Here is a 24963-nt window from a genome sequence, read left to right as displayed (position 1 = left end):
GACACTGGATAATTGAACTGGTTTGCTGATACTTATGAGACAGCATGTGGCGGATATATTTTTAAAACATGTAATCCAAGTGAAGATATAAACGATTATTTACTTAAACATTAAAATAATACACGAATAAATAATTGTTAATTAATATTTTATTTCATCATTTAAATATAAATTATAATTTCATTACAATAATATCATTTTATAAAATCAATAATGGCTTATACATGAGCCGCTGTTAAATGTCAACGTGTAACATGTTAAGGTGAAGAAAAACTGGTGCTCGGACTTGTGGTCAGACGACCGCGGGGTCGAAACCCGTGCGAAGACTCCACTTACTTATGTGTACGAATAAGCAAAAGCGATCTTGGCACAACACCATGACCTACTCGTGTTAGTACTTACAACTAATATAGAAAAATCACATCTTGAGATTACAATAAATAGGAAGAATCGAGACAGCGCGTGGAGAAACGTGTTGGGCGGACACTGACAATAATATAATATACAAACAAATCAACAAACGCTTCGGACGTACAGTCGCGTCGGTCAGTGATGCGACCGTGTCGCTCCAAGCTACGGTGCTGGACGTGTATTCACGTTCTAATAAAATATGTGTACAATTTGTGCTGACACGGTTCCGTCACTGTTACCGCCCGGCGCGGCTATACGACCGAGGCTAAATAACTCTCTTTGGGACTTTAGTATACTCGAATGGTTTGTGACTCTAAACGTTCGACTACGCTTAGCTCGCGCCGTGGACGCGGCACACACTGGGGAACTTAATAATTAACATTTTTAAAGGGGACACTAATCAATGTTTTGTCTCTTTCATCCCTATGTAAAATTATATGAGTGAAAGAGATAAAAGAAGAATTAGTAAAACGTTTATAAGTAATGGGGTAAATGTTGCCAGCATAAAATCGGTCTATTAAAGTCTTGCCATTTAAATAATTTCAAGGTATAATAGACCTAAGTGAACAGTGATAAGTGTGTGGCGAGTCCCGTGGGCGAGGAGGTGGCGAGGTGGTGATCAGTCGTGGTCCTTGAACCGGCGGTGGATCGACTGCACGTACGTGAACACGCACTTCCAGTCAGGCTTGCGCATCGCCACCATGTCGTCCACGTCCAGCAGGGGGTAGATGCCCGCCTTCTCACTGGAATACATAACGGAAATAATAAATGTAATAATCATTCATCAATAAGTAAGTCATTGAAATATAAGTCGGGTCTTATACCTTTGCCCAGACAAGTGAAGAGTATTGAATTACAAAAGAATTTGTTTAGGCGCAGAGCGTGTTCGTAGTTTCCCTTTCTATAACAGATATATACTTATAGCTTTAAGACTAGGTAAATTTTAGATAATTTTTAGAGGTGTACAAGTACTTACTCGGCAACTTTGAAGGCGAGCGTGAAATTGTGTCGGCGTTTTTCAGGCGAGAGCTGCGAGTAGTCGAACGCGTCTGGCAGGAAGTGGTGCACCAGCGCACAGAACGCCAGCCCGTCCGCCCAGCTCGTCGAGAAGTTCTCCAGCTTTACATTCTATAGCCACAACACATCGTATTAAAAACACAATAATTACAAGTTGACAACCCTAGCGCTAGAGCCCTGAATTGCTGTAAGAACGTCTTAGTTTAAATACATGTGCCTAAAAGATTGTGTTTGTGTACAGATTCACAATAAATTTGAGGTTGCTATTTATATCTACACAGTTGTGCTTTTGTGATTGAGACAGACTTCTAAATCTACACCAGTTATTCTACATTATTTGCAGATAATGCATATATGAGCCCCAGTCAATATTGTATTGATCTAAAGATTATTTTTTCAAAGCTTATGAAATGAGGTTCTAAATTAAAATTGACATCTACCCTACTAACTTTTATAGCCTTAATATTATATATTTACTATCGATTATAAAAATAATTTTAACAGCTAGATAGAAATATTTGATTTATGAAATTTATTTACACACTCTTCTCTCATTATTTTACATATTTTACTAAATAATTTCAATAACAAACACCACACAATATCCATGCATCACGTTGCCAAGTTGAGTTCCATATTAAACCGTTATTTTAAATTCCAAAACAAACCATGCCATATTATTTGCAACGTCATTTCACGTCACACATTGTCACACAGGATAAAGTATGTTTTAAATATATATTCAGTAAATATCAAATTTTAATAATTTTTTGTATGAGTTTATAAATATACTAAATAAATGAATTCAAAGTAATATCATTCGATTGTAATGTGGTCAATGATTAGGTTTGTTATGTTTTATTGAGAGATGATTTTGCTCGCTAACTGAATAAATAGAGAAATTAATTTTTATATACCAAATCATCTCTCAAAATAATGAATAGGGTGTATAAAATCGTGCAAAACAAAATAAATATGTACAGAAAATAGCAGCGTGTACAAATGAAGCGTAAGACGAAGCGTGGGCCTTGAGTGGATGACGTCAGCGCGTGTTACGAGTGCGCGTGCGCAGCGGACGGACATGCTACAGACTCGGCCACGAACATTCGGACATACAAACGCCTTGCTTTAGACTGATGCACATTTTTGTGGGAGAAGGTGGGCAAACGAGCAAGTGGAACCTGATGGTAAGTGGTCACCGTCGATAAACACCACAATGTCAGAGAAATCATGGGTGCGTTGCTGTATGCCGATTTTTAGGAAAGAGTTGCCTATTGTGAAAGTAGAGTCAGAGTGTATTTGGTTTTGTTTGGTAAAAAAATCAAAATATGCATCTGCCTAAAAGGAACCGCTTTTGTTTCCCCAACATTTTCATTCACACAAACAAGGACTGTAAGTGTTTTATTTTTTGCAAAAGTCGTATAAACACGTTGACGCATGTGACTGATATATCCGTCATTACAATGATAATGCAAAAAATATAGATACAAAGACATAATATCACACTGAGATGTTTGAATTGACTGACGTGATATGACGGCTATATCCGTCATTGGTAGAAGCTGTTTTTCTATCAGTTCAGTTAAGTGGCAGTGAATGTTTGTGTTTTTCTCTAGTTCATTATATATAACATGATTATTAATTATTGATTATTGTATATGTACTGTGAATCGTCTATATTAACATTTTATTGATACTATGTAAGTCTACGTAAATATGTGTGAAAGTGCTACTTATAGTAAGTACTTATTTCAAAACATTTATTGATAATAAAATTCATTTGGAAGTGTCTGTATTTGCGTCAACGTGTTGATGTGCGTGGGTGCAGCTATATACAGCGTTAGTACGGGGACCGAGCGGTGGCGGGCGGTGGCGGAGCGGTGTGGCGGCGGGGCGGCGGCGGGGCGCAGTACCTCGTAGTCCCGGGTCTTGTCGCGACACCACTGCAGCAGTCGCTCTTTTATCGTGAGAGCGCTGGCTTGCAGCGCGGGCTCCGTGAACTTGAAGAAAGGCTGCGACGGAGAGCCCGGGCTCTGCGGACTCTTGGGCGAGCTACAACGGGGCGCAACGTTAGTGCTACACGCCTCAGCGCGGCGCGTTAGTCTCACGATTAGTGTGTGCCGACGGCCGCTCGCGTGACGGTTATACACGTTATGTACAAGGGACGCGTGCGTGCGTCAAACTCGCTAGATCATGACGTCTTATGACGGGTTATGTGTACTCTCAAGCGATGGTTCGTATGAACGAGTGAAGCGACTTTATGTTATGCGTATTACTTGAATTTTATATTTACTTGTATTCCTTATTCGCATCCACAGTAATGGCTGCCGGAAATAAATATACTGCGTTAAATATAATTATGAAGCCAGAAGAGATTCGATATATATCTATATAGGTGTGTTCGATATTGTATGTTTGTGGTGGGTGTAGTGGTGGTACTTACTTGGGACTGTTAGTTGAGTTTTGTTTTTCGAGCTGCCGGAACTTTGCGAACGGAGACACAGGCTTCGGCGCCGGCCGACTCATGCTTTCTATAACTACACACGGGAATACACGTTGCAATCACTTCACATTTAATTATGTTTAACATCTAATGTATTTTGGCTGATCCCAATATCTATGGTTGGCCTGAAGTTAGTTACGTTTTGTTCGTTTATTGTTTCCGAAAACAATAGCTTAGAAAACGCTCATAACTAATTTCATGTCATAAAGATTGGCATCAACACTAAGAAAGAAAGAAAAAAAAAATATTTGTACTATTTTATTCTCTTCTCCGTCTATATTAATAGATGGAAATGATGAGCAGCATAGAAGATGTTTAAGCTATACTAGCATCAATCTTATGTCTAAGGAGTGTCCTTGGGTTTTTTTCAATTGTCACTCCATCAACGCTGACTTTCAGAAGGTTACATCGGTACTGACCTTTAGAAGTTTTAGTGGTGGTGCTACTGCTAACGGTCTTCTCGGAAGAGTTCCTCCGCACGCTCGATGTGACAGTGACTTCCTCTTCCTCTGTAAACGAAACGAGCTCATTAGATTCAGCGGTGACGTCACCACTACTAACTCTAACGCTAACTCGACACTCTCAACACACCAGCAAGACATCAACTATACTTAAGCTATTAGTCAAAGTAACACTGTTACTGGGTACGGTATGATCAAATGTTACGTATGTATATACAACGCGGGCGGGTGACGGGCGCGAGGGGGTGACAGGGGGCATGCGTCGGGGGTCGGGGGGGCGGTTCCAGGCGCGACACAAGCAGGCAGCCCACACACACACGACTCACGCGCTCTCTCGCCTCCCGCTCCTAACTAGTGGAATGTGGTGCTACGCGAGCGCCGACACCAGGTCTTCGAACGCGTCGTCCGCGTTGCTCTCGTCCAGGAACTGCAGCTCCGAGACCGCGGGCATGGTGCGGCTGCGGCCCAGCGAGTACGACGCGGGCGCGCGGGCCCGGGCGCGGGCCTGTGCCGGCGGCGACGGCGCGGGGGCGGCGGGCGGCGACGGCGCCGGCGCGGCTGCGGCTGTCTGGCCCAGGAAGTACGCCTCCACCGTGCGCTTCTTTTCAATCACGTCGTCGCGGGCGATACCGCCTTCGTACAGTTTCGGCACGGCTAGCAGGTGCATCGACTTTGCGCGAGCCACCACGCGGCGAGGCGACGCAGACTTGGAACCGGGCATCTGGTGCCAGGAGTCGGAGCGGCTGAGCGGCGCGCTACCTCCGCTAGCTGACGAACTCGACACTACGGACTCGCGTGATGCGCCCAACGAGGGAGTCAAGCCGTTAGTGAGAGGGGCGCGCAACTGCGCCCGTGTTGCTTCCCGCTTCTTGCGTTCTATTTGAGCCAGCACGTCGTGCTTCGGCGACGAGAATTTATCGAGTGCGGTGCGAAGGTTGTCAGCAGCAGGACGCCGTAGCTCATCACCGCGCGTGCGCACGCCGGTGGTGATGGTGGCGGCACCACGCACCGGCCCCCGCATCACTCGCGTCACCACGCTACCGTGCTCTGTCGTCACATCGTCTAATCCATTAGTGTAAGCCTCACCGTTCTGGTGTGCGTGTGGTGATTTGACCTGGTTTACTGCGCGGGGGGAGGGCGGTGCGCGGTTTGCGGGAGGGGAGGGTTGTGGCCGCAAACGGTCTGTCTCATTGGTTACTACATCTGGTAAGTAGTCGACTTTGTGTGCTCGTGCTTTCTCTATGTCAGGCGTGCGCTGCAGCGGCAAGAATGTGGACACTCCGCCGGGCGGGGTAAAATCCGTTACAGTGTACGTCGGCGGCTTGCGCTCGGGCGGCGCCTGCTCGGACTCGCGGCGATTCCTTTCACGAATCTGGCGCTCGTAAAACTCTATTTGCAGTCTCTGTGCATCCATCTTAGTCGGCTCCTGGTATTTAGCATCGTCAATACGGCGCACGAGCTCAGGTGCGGATAATTCGTTCTGGCTCGGTATAGATCGCACCGGGTAGTTCTGTGTGTGGGTGAGAGCGGGTGCGTGTTGTACGGGCAGATCGAAGGCGGGCGGACGGTACGGTGCCGCGAGAGGCCTTTCATTCTCGACCTTAGCTGGCGGCATATATGGAGCGGTTGGCGCTGGATTCGCAACTATAGGTTTTGGAACGACAGGGTAAGCGGGGGGACTCGCCACGATCGGCTTTGGAGCGATAGGGAAAGCGGGTTGTATCTCCGCCGCCGGAGAAGGAGCTGCGTTGGTGGAGGGTGGACTCCAAATAAGAGGGGGAGCGACCGTGGGCGATGTGATCTTCGCTGGAGGTTTGAAAGCCGACATAGGGGCGTGGGAGAATTGGTTTACGGGAATGGGACGCGCTACAAATGGCTTTACAACTATGTCCCTCGTCGGCGGCGCTTGGGGTGCCTGTGGCAGTTGTGGAAGGGGAGGATGGAAAGGAGGAGCAGGCGCGGATGTGGGAGGTCCGGTGGCCGGCGGCGGCTCCTGGCGCGGCAAGTGCATGCGCGCGGGTTCACGACGCTCCGTCACCCACGGGGGCCTTACTATCTCAGAATTAGGCTCAGCAAAGAACTTTTTAGGACGTAGCGAAGCAGAAGGTGCTCCTGTGTCGTTGGCCTTCCAGAAGTTTCTAGCGGAGGAGGTGCTGGCTGAACGCACGTTCTGTTCACGACTCTCGAACGCGTTCTTTATGTTGCCGAATCTATTACTCCAGTTGGCCTGGGCGACCTGCCCACTGGTGGTACGTTCCGCTTCCTCAGTCTTCCTCATAAACGCTACAAACTTGCGGTCGTTCTCTGTTTGCGGACGGAACTCCGGCATGGCGGGCCCACGCTTCTGATCTTCATCATCACTGTCCACCTTATAGCCTCCGAGAGGTCGTCCGATGTCTATAGTATTCGCACGCTTCATGCGCAACTTCTTGTTATTACTGAATCTGCTGAGTGGCTTGGAGTCGTCCTGGGTTGTAGGAGGTGCTGCAAAGTTATATGTGGGGGGCAGGGGCATGTATAGCGTGGCACGCTTGGGTTCTTCGCGGGAGCCCTGTCGATGGACCGGAGGAGTCGGGGGCTGGACGGGGGCCCGTTTTGGTGGTTCGGAGGGAACTTGTCTCTCGACGGGGGCTCGTCTTATCGGCTCGACTGGCACGCGCCTCACGGGCTCCGCGTGCATCTGAGCGTTCGAGTCGAATTTATTGGCGATCGCAGCAATGCTGCTCTTGGTGTCGGAGGGGCGACGTTCGTATCGCGGCGCCGACGCCGGTTCCGGCTGGGCCCGCCCGGCATCCGCCATCGAGTGCCGAAAGAATTCCGGTTTACGCATCACAGGAGCACGACGCTCCACTACATGTTCCCTGTTCACTTTAGGAGGTTCGTAGCTGACGGAGTGGGCCACTGGAGCGTACTTCTGACGCGACGCCACTGGGTTGTGATAGCTCACTTCCTCTACACTAGGTTTGCGTTCAGGCGTAACAGACTCGGTGCCGGTGGACACTGAAGAGGAAGGCGGTTCAGGCTCCGGGCCCAGCTCCAGCTGACTTCTGTCAACGAGTCGGCGCGCCTCCTCGAGCTCCTCGTGGGTGACCCCGACAGTGTGTCGCGCGGCGCGACTCCTGCGGCGCGGCTTCCGGCGACACCCGTCCAGCCTGTCGGCGGCGTCGAGCGCGTCCTCCAGCCTGTCAGCTAGCGTGAGTAGGGCGCGGGCTTGCGGATGCGCGGTGGGCGGGGCGAGGGCCGCACGGAGGCGCGCGAGGGAGCGGCGCACATCGGCCACCACGTCGGCGGGCGCGGCGCCCAGCCCCGCCAGCAGCTTGTCCCCGCCGCTGCCCAGCAGACCCTGCAGAAGCGGCAGGAGGAGCGACTCACCGCGCGTCTCCGATCCGTCCGTTGTCTCGCCGGCCGCTGCCAGCGCCTCCGTCACTGCACTCGTGCATGCTATACAACCAGTACACATTTAGATACATAGTTATAATCTTTAATACAGTATGTATTTTAGCAGAAAAAATAATTGAACACCAAACAAAATTTTTGAAACTGCAAAATATACAAAGATTATACCAACATCTGATAGGGTTTATATGATATTCACTGCAAAGGACTGGAAGTTAAAGGCCCCAATCATGTATATGAATATTTTTTCATAATTTCCAATCTAGCTGTGACTTTCACGCCGGAAGAAGTGCGAGTAAAAGCTAGTATATTACACGTACCTTCCTGTTCCGCCATGAGTGTCCGTATGCGCGCGCGCAGTCGTCGTCGCTGCTCGTAGTCGGTGCACTCGTCAAGCTGGAAACAAACACGTTCACTTCAACTACTTTACCATACGGCTTTCATAGCATTACCGTTTCATATATTTTATGGTTTACATTAAAAATAAATTAACTTTTTTCTGGGCCGGAAGCGGCACTCTAAGAGTGAATACTGCTGTATCCGATGTATTTTATTACTTTCTTGAAAAATATTTATTTTCGTCCGTTTGGTTTTTATATTTTGCACGGTAAAATGACAGAATCTAAAAATACTGTACAATGCTAATACAATGTTGGCGAACTTAAAAAAAATATGACGTGTTATTAAATTAGTTATTTGTTATAATTAAAAGTTTAGATATTTAAAAAAGCGTAACTCTTACATAAGTCTCCCATCCATTAAACATTGTTATTTAAACAAATTACAAGTTATAATTCGATATACTCCAAGTAATGATTACGTATGAACTTTTAGTAAATTGTCGTGTACTCAGTCCATAGTCGATGCGATGACTGATGGCACAAGTATTGTAAAGGCCAAACAAACAAAAGCCACCGGAAACGGCACGGAATCCGTAAATACTGCAGCATTTTCTACTCTATTTCATTTGACACGTTCTTGTTTTTTGTTTGTAGTTTTGTCAAGTTATTTTTGGTATTACTGCTTTTCCGATATGAGTATGATACAAAAAATATTGATTTATACTATAACATGTAGGTGATGTAGGTACTACACAAAATCTATTAAATATTATTGTATCTAAGGTAATATACGATACTTATATATTACAATTTACAAAACATTTGTATATGCCTTTTAACATTTAGTTAATTCTTCCCTTAGTAATTAGTACAGTACTATGTCCTATAGGTTACATTATGGCCAGGATACTAAAAACCTGCTTCGGGGGCGCCACTTATGCTTTTTCGTTCAAAAAATTAGTTCCATATTGTACTATAACTTGGTGAGGTTCTTTATTTTCCAGGTCAGCATACTTGAATCTCTATTGCAGATAATTTTACGTGTCAAATAATAATTTCCTTGCACTTTCTGTTGGTTGCGTGATTCATGCGATAATGAACGCTTATCATTGCTCTCACTTTTAGTGAAACGTCGCATCAGCGACGCACGCACCTCATGCGACCGTTACCATGACGACGCAGCTTTGATCGGCGCCGCGTTGTCTCAGATCTATTTATAATGCTGCTATTAACTCGTAGAGCTCAAATCGGATGGTGGCCTAATGTAATAATGTAATATGTATGGTGTTTAATTTATATATTATCATTTATATTAGAATATTTTCCTGCTTCAATGTGCATAAATGACAGTGTTAAAATTGGGAGGTAGCGCTGAAATTTTGTTCCGCCATTTTAAGTAGACGATAAGTTTATTTTAGTCTACCTATAGATAATTATTATAGTTATTAAAATGAATACAACCGCTTCTTAGTTTATGACTATCATAGGAACAGATAGAACTCACAAGTTTCCTGAGGACCCTCTCGTCCCAGCACTGGTCAACGTCAAAGTCCTCGATGGTCCGAGAGCTGATCACTTTGCCACCACCACTGCTTCGGACTGTCTCCTGCAACAAATGTGGACATCAGTACTATGATAATTGCATTTATATGAAACAGTAACTGAAGGAAGAAAAGTTTGTAATTGTTTTTTTATTCTAAAACTGACATCCTTATTCACAATTGTTCTCATAGTGTTGTCTATTTCATAATTTGCTTGTATGGCTACGTTCAGCTTTGTTTATCTCACAGCCAACTAAAGTTTTATCCCAATATTAGGGAATCACAGCGGCCCTAAGCTTAAGCACAACGAAGGCTGTCATGCCGTAAGAATTGAGAAACAGCCTTATTATCACAACATCGCTCTGTATTTAGCAAGACATTTTTGTAATTATGGGTCTGAGTGTAGATATTAAACAACTTTGTATTATAAATTGAAATTAACGCACTGCGCTCTTCACTCTGAGACATCAGCAAACTTATACTACTCACAGTTCTGTATTTACTCTTCCTATATTACCCTAGAAATAGATAATGCAGTGAAAAATACACAATGCAGTGGCACCTATCTATACAAACTCATTTACGGGGGACTAAGTTATACCTGAATGTTGTAATGGTCTTAATGTTGAGCATCTCACTAGCTATAGGTGTAATCGTTTGCACCTGTTCAAGTCCTACCTAAGCACCGCTCTCCACCCACTTCAATGACAAACGGCTCCTGACCTTCTAAACTAAAATATCAGTTAAGTTGTGTCATTCGACCTCGCCGCGTGGCAATGAGCGGCCGCCCTTCTAGCGCCACCTATTTCTGTTCCACTCTAACTAGGTGATGAAATGTATTCTCTTTTACTACGGGCTATTTTAGGTTTATTCATTCAAAGTGAAGAAGTTAAGTTGAAGGTTGAGAGATAAAGTTCTGTTTTTTCACTTTTGTGGACTGTGGAAGATTACCTACTCTTTAGGCTTTGAAAGCAGTAAAGTCTTGTTCGATTTGTAAAACATGCCTGAGTCGCGGGATTGAAGTTTGTTCCCGTTACAGCGGTAGAGCCGCTTCCTATTTTATGTAATGTTAACAAACACTACTTCAGCTTTATCAGTCAGGCAAACTTATCTCTTTGAGTATACAGACACCATTATATATGTATATACGTTTAAATACGCTCTGGATTATACAACACTCTCATATGCCCACTAAAACTAAAATAAAATTTAAATTCAACGCTTATTCTCCAAGCCGTTCATTGATTACAATTATGTAAGTGTTGCAAACGTGAAAAATGGACAACATTCGTAGAAAGCGTCCGAATTTCCCCGTAGGCGTTCTAATAACGATAAATAACAGCGGCCTTGGGACCCGACAACCAGATGTACCGCCGTGCCCGACCGTTACGCTACCGATCAACACTTCACCACTTTATTCTAGAAATAAATGTATGGTTTCATTCAATTGATTACGTTTTAATCTGCGCTATTTATTTAGTCAGTACTCTGATTGGCGCATTTTGACAGATACAATGCGTCATACATTGGGTTCTGTTTTTGAATTTGATTGTTATTTATCCTGTTATGAATTAGCACTCAGTTTAGCATTCGTTTGGCAAGTAATATGTATGAAAGCGCAGGAGGGCCTTCATCCGAATTCATTGTTACACTGATACACTCGCTTGTAGCGATTCGTCGCAACCGTGGTGCGCTGGCCGTTCTGTACCACCAAAATACAAGCAAAAGATGGTCGGCCCCGCTACCGTCGACACGACGCTCCGCTAGAGTGACTGACGGTGTCACGTCACTCTTGAAGTTGTCTTTTATGAGCCGCGCCGTCACGGCCAGACTGACATACGACCGTCCTCGGGCGTCTGTAAGTTTCTGAAACCAAAGAAGTTCTCAATCACCGCTCGTCCATCCAATAAAGGGACTTTGTAAATGAAATATGATCATCGACATCAAATGCAATGCTACTCAGATTTAGACACGTTACGACTTGGACCGGACGAGTGCATCCCTTCAACCAACCTTTCCAGGTGTGGCCCGGACGACACTGTCCTTTCGACCAGCCGAAATCACACATACCATCTGGAGCAAGTGAGTGCATCCCTTCAACCAACCTTTCCAGGTGTGGCCCGGACGACACTTCTTGACCAGGATAAACTCTACCTCTGGATGAGACTAGTGAATCCCTTCAGAAAAATGGATGTCACTATCTTGACCAGGATAAACTCTACATCTGGATGAGAATAGTGAATCCTTTCGAAGAAAAGGATGTCACTATCTTGACCAGGATAAACTCTACATCTGGATGAGAATAGTGAATCCTTTCGAAGAAAAGGATGTCACTATCTTGACCAGGATAAACTCTACATCTGGATGAGAATAGTGAATCCTTTTCGAAGAAAAGGATGTCACTATCTTGACCAGGATAAACTCTACATCTGGATGAGAATAGTGAATCCTTTCGAAGAAAAGGATGTCACTATCTTAACCAGGATAAACTCTACATCTGGATGAGAATAGTGAATCCTTTCGAAGAAATGGATGTCACTATCTCAGCCAGGATCGACTACAAAGTGAATTAATGATAACACACCTAAGACACCACTTCTTCATCCCATATGACCTCATCCGAATGTACACTAAGAGTGTCTGAACCAGCTGTGAGAGTACGGGAATCGGCGGACATTGTATCCGAGCACACGGTCAAGGTGTCATAGTTATTTGGAAGTAAAGTATCAACCTGATCGGGTGTAGTTACGTTTACTAGATCAACTGACGCTTCATCGTCTGTCGCCGTCTCGGCCTCGTCACAGTTCAAAAGATTTGTTGTAATTTCAAGTAAACCATCGTGACCCTGAGGCACTGAGCGTAAATTCTCGTGGGTATACTTATATACTCGATGAGAACCGCCTAAGCTTTTTAATTCATACCGGTCGTTGTCTAGTACCGCAGTTACAATAAATGGACCTCTAAATTTTCTATCCAATTTAGTTTGGTTTCGTTCGCTATTTTTAAGAAATACGAAATCACCCTTGTAGAACTGTTTTATTATTGCGCGACCTCTATTAAAGCGGCGTGCCTCAGACCTTGCTGCTTTTTGAATATTCGTAGACGCTGCGTCCCGAATAGTGTCGAGATCTAAACGTTCTTGCTGACCATGGGCTTCAGAATTTAGTTTTGACATGCCCAATGACTGAGCGCGAATCCCTAACATAAGTTCAGTAGGTGAATATTTAGTCACGGTGGATTTAGTACTGTTGAGTGCGAGTTGGATATTTCCTAGTTCGTCACGCCACGTCTTATTGGGGTCGTTCTCAACAATAGTTAACAAACTTTTAAGAGTGCGCATAACCCTTTCTACCTGCCCATTTGCTCTACTGGAACCCGTCGCGATAAAGTGAAGTTGAATCTTATGCTGAGCGCAAAAACTCTTAAAATCAGAGCTGATATAGCAACGACCTTGGTCAGCAATTATTCGCTTAGGTGCCCCAAAAAGACAAACTGCTTTGCGAAGAGCGTGTATCGCGCTTTTGGCGTCAAGAGAAGAAGTATGTTCTAATAGAACATATTTGGTGAAACCATCGATAATCACTGAGCAGTATTCCTTTCGGTCGCTCTTCCCGCTGAGCTTTCCCGTAAAATCTATATGGATGGTATGCCACGGCACTGGTACTTTAGGAATTGGGTGAAGTTGAATGGGTTGAGCTCCCGATGGACCCTTCGACGCTTTGCAAATAATACACGAATCTACAAATTTACGCACGCATTTCGACATCTGTGGAAACCAGTATTGTTCATACAGTTTATCTAATGTTTTGTCTTTGCCTAGATGCTGGATTTCATTATGGGTATGATTAATTAATGTCCAAATTAAGGACCGCGGCACTACTGGCAACCAAGAAACTACTTTATATCGACAGATTTTTCTATAAAGAATACCTTCTCTAACATCATATGACTGAGCTATTGAATCGGGAAAACTATGATCATTATGTTTCGTGATAAGATCTTGTATCTCACTATCACGTTTTTGTTCGACGGAAAGCCAATCTTGATGAAGCTCAACATATTGAACTTTCTTTGTCAATGAGTTCTCGCTTACTATGTCAACATTATTAGGTAGAGGATTTCGCGAAAGGTAATCGGCGTGTTCCATACACCGCCCCTCACGATATATAATTTCAAAATCATACGCCTGCAAAACAGCCCACCACCTATGAACGCGGGGCGTAAGATCTTTTTTTGACTTTGAAGCCTTAAGTGAGTTACAATCCGTAAAAACTAAGAAATGTTTACCGTAAAGATAATGCCGGAAGTGTTCTACCGCTCGCACAACCGCTAACGTCTCCAGTTCGTACGAATGGTAACGTGATTCCGCTTCTGACGTACGTCGGCTATAATACTCCACGACATGAGGAAGATTATTTTTCTTTTGAATAAGGATCGCCCCGTAACCTTCAGAACTCGCGTCCGTGTGCAATTCTACTGGTAGTTCGGGATCAAAAATAGTTAATACCGGTTCGGATGTTAGAATACGTATTATAGCAGTACGTATTTGCTCATACTTCTGAGTCCAAGCAATTGGTCCTTTTAGTTTCGTTAAGGGATACAACGGTCCCACAATACGGGTAAAACCGGGGATAAATTTTCTAAAATATGAAGCAAGACCGAGAAACTGTCTGACATGAGTAGCCGTTTTTGGTTGAGGGAGAATCTGCTAACGCCAGTATTTTACGAGAATTCGGTCTTATTTCACCGGACTGAAGTGAATATCCCAAATAGTCTATTTTACGTTTCATAAACTTACATTTTTCGAGATTGAATGTGAACCCCGCTTTAGTTAACGCGCTTAATACCTTATCTAAGCGCTGCAAACCTTCAACTATGTCAGCAGAATAGCACAAAACGTCATCCATATATATCAAAGGTTTATCTTTAAGATGACTCAGGGCTCGAGTGATGCACCTCTGATATACAGACGGAGCATTTCGTAAACCAAAAGGCATTGCAAGGTACTCATATTGCCCTTCGGGCGTGACAAATGCTGTTTTCTCCACTGAATCAGGGTGCACCACTATCTGATGAAATCCTGATGCCATGTCTAACGACGAGAAAATGCTGGCCCCGGCAAGCTGATCGATTTGTTCCTCTATACGCGGCAAAGGATAGTGCTCAGGCTGTGTATTGGAGTTTAACTCTCGATAGTCAACACACATCCTATATGAGTTATCCTTTTTCGCAACTAATAATATTGGGCTAGCAAAGGGGGAGGTACTTTCGCGAATCACCCTAGCATCGAGTAATTCTTGGATCTTTTCTCTAACTATCAACTTTTCAGCGGGGGCTAATCTATATGGACACCGCTGTACAATTTTAGTTGGGTCTATTAGATTAATCTCACATTCCCCTGTTGAAACCCGGCGAGAGGGAATACCGGCAGCGAAATAGTCGGAATATTTGTTTAGTAACAACATAAGTGATTTTTTATCATTTCCTTGTAAATCCGTGTCAATTTTCATAACGTCCAACTTATTCGACTTTAGGTCACAATAGTTACTTTTTTTTATTGAAAAGAAAATAAGATTATCATGGTCAATCCTAACGCACAACCCTTGGTCAAAAATATCCCTTCCAATTATAATTGGATCGGAAATATGAGTATCAGGGACCACATGAAAAAGTAAGCTAACTGTAAGTTCATCGATTGTCACACAGCTTTGGACCTGGGTGGTGCATTGGATATCATCACCGCCTATGCCACTAAGATAAACAAGACTTTTAAGCTCAGTACCCAGAAGCCTTTCAACGAAACTTTCTTTTAACAAAGAACAAGATGAACCACTATCAAATAGAAAGGAGACGGTCTCACCCGATGACGTCCTTAGGGTACCTCTGGAGGGCCTGTGCTCGCATTGCTGGACTTCCTTGACTGTGGCTGCACTACTATTCTTCTTATTCAGACAGGCCGTCGCCACATGGCCAGGCTGTCCACAGGCGTAGCAAGTAACAGCTGGCTTCTTTTCCACTAAACGTGATGAACTTGAAGGCTCTTGAGTTTTCGTTTCCCTATCATTGCGTCGTTTTCGACACTCTGCTATACGATGTCCATTCAATCCGCAGTAATGACACTTGCCAGAGAACTTCTCAACCAATCGAACTCGCTTGGCTTCAGGTTCTTGAGCTTCGGCATCCAAGCGTCTCTTCAGTGATATTCCACCAAGGATGCGGAATAATTGGGCACGGCTCGTGATTGTCTGTGCATTTAGTTCACGACGTATCATGTTATCTTTTTGACACAGTACCGAAATTACAAATCCAGTTATTACTTCTTCAGACATCTTAGTATTAGGTATCTTTTCGATAAGATTCCATAAACGTAGAGCTGATTCGGACGCTGTCTCATTAGCGCTTATTTTAAATCGCAACACATCGTCGAAATAGTCTTGGATAAGTTTGGGTTTTGAAAATCTGGCTATTAAAATCTCTTTGACTGAACTCCAAGTGATTTCTTCCAAATTTAGCTTAGCTATGCATGCACCAGCACGACCTTTTAGCGCTCCTGTTAAGGCTATTAATAGGTCAACCCCTTCCAAGCCTTTATTTGTCACAATTACCTCCGTTACTTTACACCAGTCATCAATATCTGACTCAGAATCATCCGGATCAAACTTTAAAAGTGGTGAACGATTAGTACTCACGGTTGGCGTTTGTGGAATAGCCAAAACCCGAGAAAGCAACCTTTCCATGTTACTCAATAGTTTTTCAGCGTGTGACGTATCCGATAATTTTTCTTCATTTTGCATTCCGTTCGATCCCACTTCTGATGAAAGCGCAGGAGGGCCTTCATCCGAATTCATTGTTACACTGATACACTCGCTTGTAGCGATTCGTCGCAACCGTGGTGCGCTGGCCGTTCTGTACCACCAAAATACAAGCAAAAGATGGTCGGCCCCGCTACCGTCGACACGACGCTCCGCTAGAGTGACTGACGGTGTCACGTCACTCTTGAAGTTGTCTTTTATGAGCCGCGCCGTCATGTATGTTTATGTGTCAAAATATGAATACATACAAGTACTTTGGTATTTTGTTTCTCCAGTATAATTTTTTGTGTTATTTAAAGCGCGCTGATCGAAACGCATGGTGAATCGGTATTATCTAGACCTCTGTGCTCAACTTCTTTCAAAAATCTCAACCATTTAAATAAATAGTTATTTGCGCTAGGTTTTACAATCTTTCATAAATACAGTTCTAAACGAAAATATTATATTACATTCATATGAACTAACCTCTGATGTAATTGTTAGTTAATCTAAACACATTGACATTAAACAGCAGTGTTCTCACAATTAATTGCATTTTTAACGGATTTCATTGCAAAAATGTTGGCATGTCGAGTCATCGTAAATTACTTCGTATACTGTTTGATTTTACACCGTACGGGATAAATCTTTGGGTTAAATATAAAATGTTTGTGTTTCTAAAAATACTGCGTTAGATAATCGCTTTAGAAATTCGAGTCGGAGATTTTGAATGTCATCGAGAGCGTTGTGAAACTGTGATTGCAAATAGGAAAAATAAATAGATGCTTAAGTTTTATGTCGTAGGTAACTATGAGAGCCAAGATACTTGTTCTAATTGGTAGGATAATGAAGGTTCTCTATGCATATCAAGTGTAGAGCGGACTCTTTACTGTTTCTGGTGTTGGCTTTGCTTGCAAGGATTTCGAAGAGTATGGGACCAAAATTCTATTAAATAAGGAATTTCTGAGACCAGGTTGGATTGCAAAACAATAGCACATAGTCAAGTAGAATGCAACTAAACCGTAGCTCTACCAACACTCTCATTTTAATCTGTTAATTTCCATCTAGCTATTTCGGGAAATGATTAAATCCGTTTAAATCCCGCTATCTGTTACGTAACGGACATTTGGCGCGTGTCACAGTAGTGCGGGGCGATTCAATCGATAGTGCCGTCCATTCGACCGTAATCGATGTTGACAAACAACGGCCGGCCGAGTAATCAGTTGATGAGTGGTGTCACTCGAGTGATTTGTGATCACGCTTGACCGAGTGGATTTATTGAGTGTTGAGTTTGTATTTATCTCCTTTTACCTGTTATGAAATGGTATATTTTCTCTGTTGTGTCGAAAGTAACATTTGGTAAGTAATCAGTTTGTTTGAGTGGGTACTAATTAAATTAATTTAAAAGGGAAAATTTCCCCACCTCTTGCGCATATCGCTTTTGCTAATACTGTGATAATTTTGCAAACTTTACATTATGTAAATGGATGCTAATAATTTTTGATAGTTTATCAATTCCCATCTACTGCAATTTAGTTTGTGGCTTATATCATGTCTGGAAATGCGGTCTAATTTACCCACCAAGTCGTGGCGTCGCACTTGTGGCAAAAAATATGAATACCCTCATTCATATTATTTTTTGCGGTACAGGGTGTAGAAATAAACTGAAATATATATAATTTGATGACGCAATCCTAACACTTCTGCATTACTATCGATTAAAATTAGACCACCGACGCGCTAAGCGGGTTTGTATAAAAGTTTGCGACTGCATTGCGTTTGTTTATGCCATGGCGTGGGCTCGGTTCCAACGCGGAACCGGGTTCTACCACTGCGCGCTATCATAATTATTTTGATGCGTAAACATTTGCCTTTGTTTATGGTATATTCGGATCTGTATTGACTTCTATGTTGCGCAGAAACTAGTTTTTGTAGATTTTCAAAGAGGTGAGTGTTGAGCTCGCCGGTACAGAATGTCCTATCAACTCAAATGGGTTGTGTTTCAGTCCGGAATTCTTGCAGACGTCGATTTAGTGCAGAGACAGTTGTGATTTGAGACATATATCAAACGAATTCGAAGCGCCCGTGAAGCTTGTCATAGATTGTTTTTGAAGGTAGTAAATTATTACTACATACATAACATCACGCATTTTATCCCCGAAGGGGTATGCAGAGGCGCAACTAGGGCACCCACTTTTCGCCAAGTATGTTCCGTCCCATGATGTGATAGGGGGCGAGCCTATCGCCATATCGGGCACAAATTCCAGACTCCGGGCTGATACTCAGCAGAAAAACTCAAATATCACTTTGCCCGACCCGGGATTCGAACCCAGGACCTCAGAGCGCTATTGTACCGGACATGCAATACAACTACGCCACCGAGGCAGTCACATTTAGGTAAATTATTACTTAAATGTTATTTATGCACTGTCTTATTTCAAACAATATCGAGGTGTTAAATTACTCGTGGCTAATCTTGTGTTTGAAGTTACAGAGTTTTTTAAGAAAAATAAATTATTGACCAGTTATTTTACAGCTGGTTGAAAGCAAAAGGAATCTTCAGACCAAAATTCTAGGCAGAAAGAAATATGGAGCTAGATACTTGAAACTGCAAAGCATTCAAACTAATGTCAGAGTTACATTTACTAAATGAGTTCGAACGGCACTATCGTTGTGAAATATTCAAAGATTCCCGTCGGTGAGTCAGTCGCGGTCGCGGTTGTTTTGTTGCATTTTGTCTAATTCCGACGCGATTTCCTTGCACCGGCAAAAAGATAACGACACTTAGCGGTATGCGCGGTATGTCGCTCGGTTATTTTTGGGGAGTTTTCACATAAAAAAACAATTGAAATCATTTCTGGTTTTTTTATAGCTGGAACGTACTTTTAGTTGTCACGGAGGAATAAGAAGTGGATTTAGGAACTATTGTACTCCAGGACATGCATGTTCGATACTATTTTTAAAGTACCACCTGCCGTGTACAACAATGCCATTGAAATTATAGATATTGCCGCTTTTAGGGGATAATAAAATTAAGGTTTCCAGTAAACCCAAACACTACACAGAACGCAACAGCAAAGGATCTAATCTACCAATCCAATCTAGAGGATCCAATGCTGAAAACATACTTTCAAAACTCTACCGCGGAATGATATCATCATCAGACTATCGGACGGTCATACATCAAAGCCGGTTAAATTTAATCTGCCAGCATGATAAAGTGTCGTTTAAAGATAACCGGAACCGGGGGCATTGTTACATTATACAGCAGAAGATCAGTGGGCCAGATATTTGGCAGGTCACCCGGCGTCGACCCCACTGTGTTTAAATATATCGCGGCCCACTGCGACCGGTGTATTAATGTTTCACGTTTCCCGCCATTTTGCGTTATAATATCTGATATTTTCGATGGGAATGGCAAATGCTTTCCGTAGTTGAGCCGGCAATCCATGTCTTTTGGCCTGATTGGGGTCTTTAAAGTCTTGCTTAGCTATTACTCAGATATAGAGGACTATGAATTTGAACGTCTCTTTATAAAAATAACTCGAGAAATAAGTATAAATAAATTTAAGACATTGTTGTTAAATTACAAAGTTAGGGTTCTATATTAAAATGGAATTATGGGCACTGGATAGAAACTCTAGAAATAGTTTTTGCAAATTTTATGCTTTGTTTCCCTGCTTTATTGCTCTTAAAGTTCAATTGATATTATAATGGTACATTTATAATTCGTTGCAGCGATCGACCTCGCTCTACCAATATTTTCACTCCAAAGTTTATCTGTGGAGCAAAACAATTGCAATAATGCAGTTTTATTATGTTTATTTACGACACGGGCCAATAAAATTCGAAGTGGAAATGCTTTTATCTCGATCCATTTTCGATTTATGGCCACTATATTTATATGTAGTGTTATACTTTCTCTTTATATCCTTATTGCGAGTATTTTAAGAAAGTACTGGATGCGACGGTAATTAAACGTTGTTTTTATGGATGTAATTAGTTTTGACATGTCCGCTGTTAGGCTGAGAGGGAAGTGAAGTTATGTATTCAATTCCTGAAGTCGGCAATCAACAGTGAGTGCTTTGATTTTGAAATCATGCGCTGGAGTTTATATGTATAATATCGATAAATAATATTGCTGAACAGTTTAACATTAATCTATAAAATATACTAAACTTTATAGCAACCTACTTGAAATTAATGTCATAAAACGACAAATACGAAAATATTTACGATTAAACAATTTCTCTTACAAACAGAAGTAGGACAAACAACAGTAATATGAATAACAGATCATCTGTACTTAAACTTTCTTAAAAATATGCATTGCAGTAATTTAATTGTTAACCGGTGCCTGTGGCGCTCAGTGGGGGAGGCCTATGTCCAGCAGTGGACGATTCCCGATTAAAATGATGATGTTGAATTGTTATGACAATATACGAGTGAATACTAAAAAATCGGATTAAAAATTTGTTAAGTATAGTAAAGCATACAAAATATAGATACAATATCTTCACAAATTAATGTGGTATTGAACCCATAGCCTCTAGGTTTCATAGTCGGCTCGTCTTTCACTGCGCTACTGTCACAACGCTACAATCGAACGTTACTTTGTATGAAACAAAAAATCATGGTTTTCCAAGCAAAGCAATATAAACGAACGATTAGAAAAAGCCACAATGGTCTCGCTCTAGTTACAACTGGCGCGGATTCCGACACAATGCGTTGATGGTAACGGCACGCGCTGACCATCAATCATGGTGACCGTCAGGTGGTAGAAATTACAGTTGTAATTCAAAATATAGCTGTAATTCTAATGGTTAATGAGGATGCTGTGCTGTGTGCAAGGTGTTTTGTATTTGATCTTTATGTTAAACTCCTTGGAGTTTTTAAAGTTTTTCGGGACGGTTTTTTGTAGAACTAACTTTTAGAATTCTGTTTCATCTTATTTAGTATTATCGAGGTACATTCAACTGTCTTATTTTAAGGCTCATCTTAAAAAATATAATACACAAAACCGTAATAATTTTTTTCAAATTACGTATTATATCTTGAAACGGAATCGAATTCACGGCTTCTTTCACCATCAGCTCAACTATTGTGCCAAGAAGGCAGATAAACAATAAATTAAACTTCACTAGACATCTACAAAACGAATAGAAACTGGCTAGAGGCGGTGCCAAAACCCTGCTCGTCAAGTTTTCCTAAAACTAATATTGAAATAAGCTGTGAAAGTGGGGAAATTGTGTTTGGTAATTAGGGACGCGAGAGAGATAAGGGCATTGTTTACAGAAATTACGTCATTGTATATGCCACTTTATTTACTGGGCATTATGAGACATTATGAGCTATGGAACGTGCTGTGCTCGAAGTTTCTCTGAAGGACAAACTTAACGAAGTAATCCATCAGAGACGCAATGCCACTGACATAGCACACAGGATCAGTAAACTGAAGTGGCAGTGGGCAGGGCATATCTGTCGAAGGACCGATAACCGTCGGGGTAAACGAGTTCTTGTGTAGAGACCACGACTCGGCAAACGTGTAGGACGACCTCTAGCTAGGTAGAGTGACGATCTGCGAAAGGTCGATGGTAAGAATTGGATGCGACAGGCCGAAGACAGGGTAAAATGGCGCATATTGGTGGAGGCCTCTGTCCAGCAGTGGACAAATTATAAGCTGAAGATGATGATGATGAGACGTTTATAGCTTATACCTATTTCTAGATTGCGAAAATGGACTAATCAGAAAAGTTTGATTTGACATCCTTATAAATAACTTATTTTGATTGGCTTAATCTCGGGATGGGATCAAAGATTAAGATCGGAATCTATTGAATATGGCCGTAAGTGATGCGTGACTGTTCGAACTTTATTCGGAGATATGGATCAAGATTGTTTACTTTCGGTCGCAGTGGTCACGCTTTGTATTTCTTTGTTTTTTCATGTTTTGAAAACTGTTTAGGGACAAGTGTAGTTTACAATTAACTTCCATCAGGCGAATGAACTTCTTGTCTCTTTTAGTGGTACGAAAAATATCTGTCATTGGGTTAATATTTTTTTATATTTACTGTGTTTTGGTCGAAAGTATAGTAAGGATTGTAAGAGTTTCCATGCCTACAAATAAACTTCGAGTGAGGAGTTCAGATAAAATGATCACGGATGAGCTTACAGGGCGGGATTGCTATTATATTGTGCGATGTATTTCACATATTTAGATGCATTTATGTTTTTAAATAAAGTTAATGTACTTTAACAAAATGACCCTCGGAAGTATTACTCTACTGCCGAAGTAACAAGCCAATTATAGCTTGAGTAATAAAACGTGAATTAATCATCGTAACAGTACATTTTTTGTCGGCAGCCAGATGTTAATGCGGGAGCGGGCCGCGCCGGCGCATCAACCGACATTAACTATTTGGAACATTCAGAGCGATACGTAACATGCACATAGATAGCTGTTATGCGAAGATTAGGAGGGATAGATGGGAGGACTTTACAGTTACAGTAACAATGTTATGCCAAAACCATGAAAAGTCTTAAAATTAAAATTAGTTGTTAGACTTTTTAATTACGACAGCGAGTACCAGTGCAAAAATGGGTAAAGTGTCTTCTACACAAAATATACACACTGCACACTATGGTAAATAAAGGTGAATATTTTATTTTCAATTAAAGAAAAATAAAATATAAACAGAGCATACTTCCTTTCGTAATAATATTTTATTCTATACATATACATGTGTAATATTGTACCAATAACTTTTATTAGTAAAGGTCCATATTACGCCCTCGGTTTTAGAATGTACCTTCAACCTACTGGTTACAAAAAGTTACATTTAAAATGAGCAAAGTGCGCCTGCGTACAAACAGCGCGCATTATACATCATAAATCAAGTAGTTGGACATGATTTCACATGTGTGAAGTCTAGACCGGCGAGAAACCCAGCATCCGAGCACATTTGCCGGTCGAGTGACTAGGCAAGTGGCTAGGCGAGTGGCTCATTAGCTCACTTTCATACGGCTGATTGCCGATGGATGATTCAATATTAGAAACGTGACATCGTTGTGGTTTCCTGTCTTAATTCTGATATAATGCGGTGAAGGGAGTGAAATGAAGGTAGTTTATTGACAGATACGAACGTTGATCCAAAAATCAGCTACTTTGAAAGAAATTATTCTATTAAAATAAAAGAGTTTTCTACAGGAACAAAGCTGTAAATAAATATACGGCAAATAGCTCGTCGCACTAACATTTATCTCTGTAACCATTGTTTGAACCACTCCTTAGTCACGGTATCTTAGAATACAATATGACCTTAATCCTTTTAAGATTGGTTATTGCCAGCAAAAGAACAAATTACCCATTTAATAACACGAGACATTGTTTACAAACACTGTGTAAACTCAAGTCGCAAAGGTCGTACAAAATTGGCGCGCAGCATTCTTTGTTTTAGAAAAAAGCGCGAGAATCCTTGGCCCTTTTCGCGGGAAGCGCATGCGCACTCGCCAACTGCCAAATGTGGGCATGGAGGAAGCAGGGCACACGGCGCGACGCAAGGGTCGACGCTCCACGCGCATCGCCGCTGTTGGCAGCGGGTCAACAGCTTGTTACAGGGCTACCAACATTGATTTATTTATTACTAGTTTTTGCAAAGATGGATTATTCATCATGCTACAGTTCGCAGTGGTCGTTTGGAGTTATCGATAAGAAAAAAAAATACTTGACAATTGTCTCTTTGTTATTGAGACTGTTAAACTTTTTTAGTTGCAAATTGCAATAGATACTTCAAGGAAATGCGTCACATTAACAAATTCCGTTACTACGGCACGCGACAGACCTTGGCTCTCAGCATCCGTTCGTCAGAGAAGAGTTAAAAAATAAACTCGATGATTTACGATTTCATTAAGCGACCTCCTAACATTTCTCGGCTCTAAATATAATCACTTTGCGAAACTGTTTACAGGAAGCTTTGGCGCGTATCAAGGTTATGCTCTGGAGGGAACTGGAGTAGTGCGTGTTACGTATACAACACAAATCAATGCATTGCAAATGAAAAACTATGTAACAAGTGATTAGGTTCGCTTTAAATAAACATTTCCTAGATTTTAAAATAGCTAATATGCTATTTTGTCCCACCAAAGTGGTAGTAAAGGCTCTCTCACAAGGCAATCGGTTAACTCCAAAGCTATCTTGCTGATTCTAGTATTGCCATCTGTGCTAATTGTTGAAACTACATACTAAATAAATTCTAAATGCTCTTTGTTATTCACACCTTTCTCCTCGGCTGTCTGATTACTTCCTCATTTCAAAGCAATGTCAAATAGTCAACCTTTTAGTTTTTTGCATCTAAAAAAGGACTTTCCAAATATAAGTTATTTTATTTAAGTTGGCAGCCCTATACCCTCGTGTGTGGCCACGTGCTTTGCGATGACTATGGAATATGGACATCATTGTTGACACACGGTAAAAAACTCAGTATTTCTATATTTGCCAAAACG

The 24963-nt window shown here is 42.2% G+C and overlaps 1 protein-coding gene across 7 annotated transcripts in view; it reads right to left on the bottom strand.

The window, feature by feature from the left end:
- Positions 1-131: 131 nt before the first annotated feature.
- Positions 132-24963, bottom strand: part of LOC115447544 (titin) — a 56178-nt gene continuing 31346 nt past the window's right edge. For 3 of the 7 annotated variants that reach the window (XM_030174659.2, XM_030174662.2, XM_030174663.2), the window contains 8 exons: positions 9634-9735; positions 8109-8184; positions 7765-7833; positions 4351-4440; positions 3872-3965; positions 3342-3480; positions 1388-1539; positions 132-1154 (listed from right to left, as the gene is read on the bottom strand). In XM_030174659.2, the coding sequence (XP_030030519.1) occupies positions 1031-1154; positions 1388-1539; positions 3342-3480; positions 3872-3965; positions 4351-4440; positions 7765-7833; positions 8109-8184; positions 9634-9735 (846 nt within the window). In that variant the 3' untranslated portion in view covers positions 132-1030. Of the gene's footprint in view, positions 1155-1387; positions 1540-3341; positions 3481-3721; positions 3753-3871; positions 3966-4350; positions 4441-7764; positions 7834-8108; positions 8185-9633; positions 9736-24963 lie in introns of those variants that run through there. The other 4 variants (XM_030174661.2, XR_005112307.1, XM_030174665.2 and 1 more) reach the window with 4 other exon arrangements.

The sequence above is a fragment of the Manduca sexta genome, chromosome 14, assembly GCF_014839805.1.
Source record: "Manduca sexta isolate Smith_Timp_Sample1 chromosome 14, JHU_Msex_v1.0, whole genome shotgun sequence".
NCBI lineage: Eukaryota > Metazoa > Arthropoda > Insecta > Lepidoptera > Sphingidae > Manduca > Manduca sexta.
The sequence above is the reverse complement of the archived record's forward strand: the minus strand, read 5'-3'. Positions and strand labels throughout refer to the sequence as shown.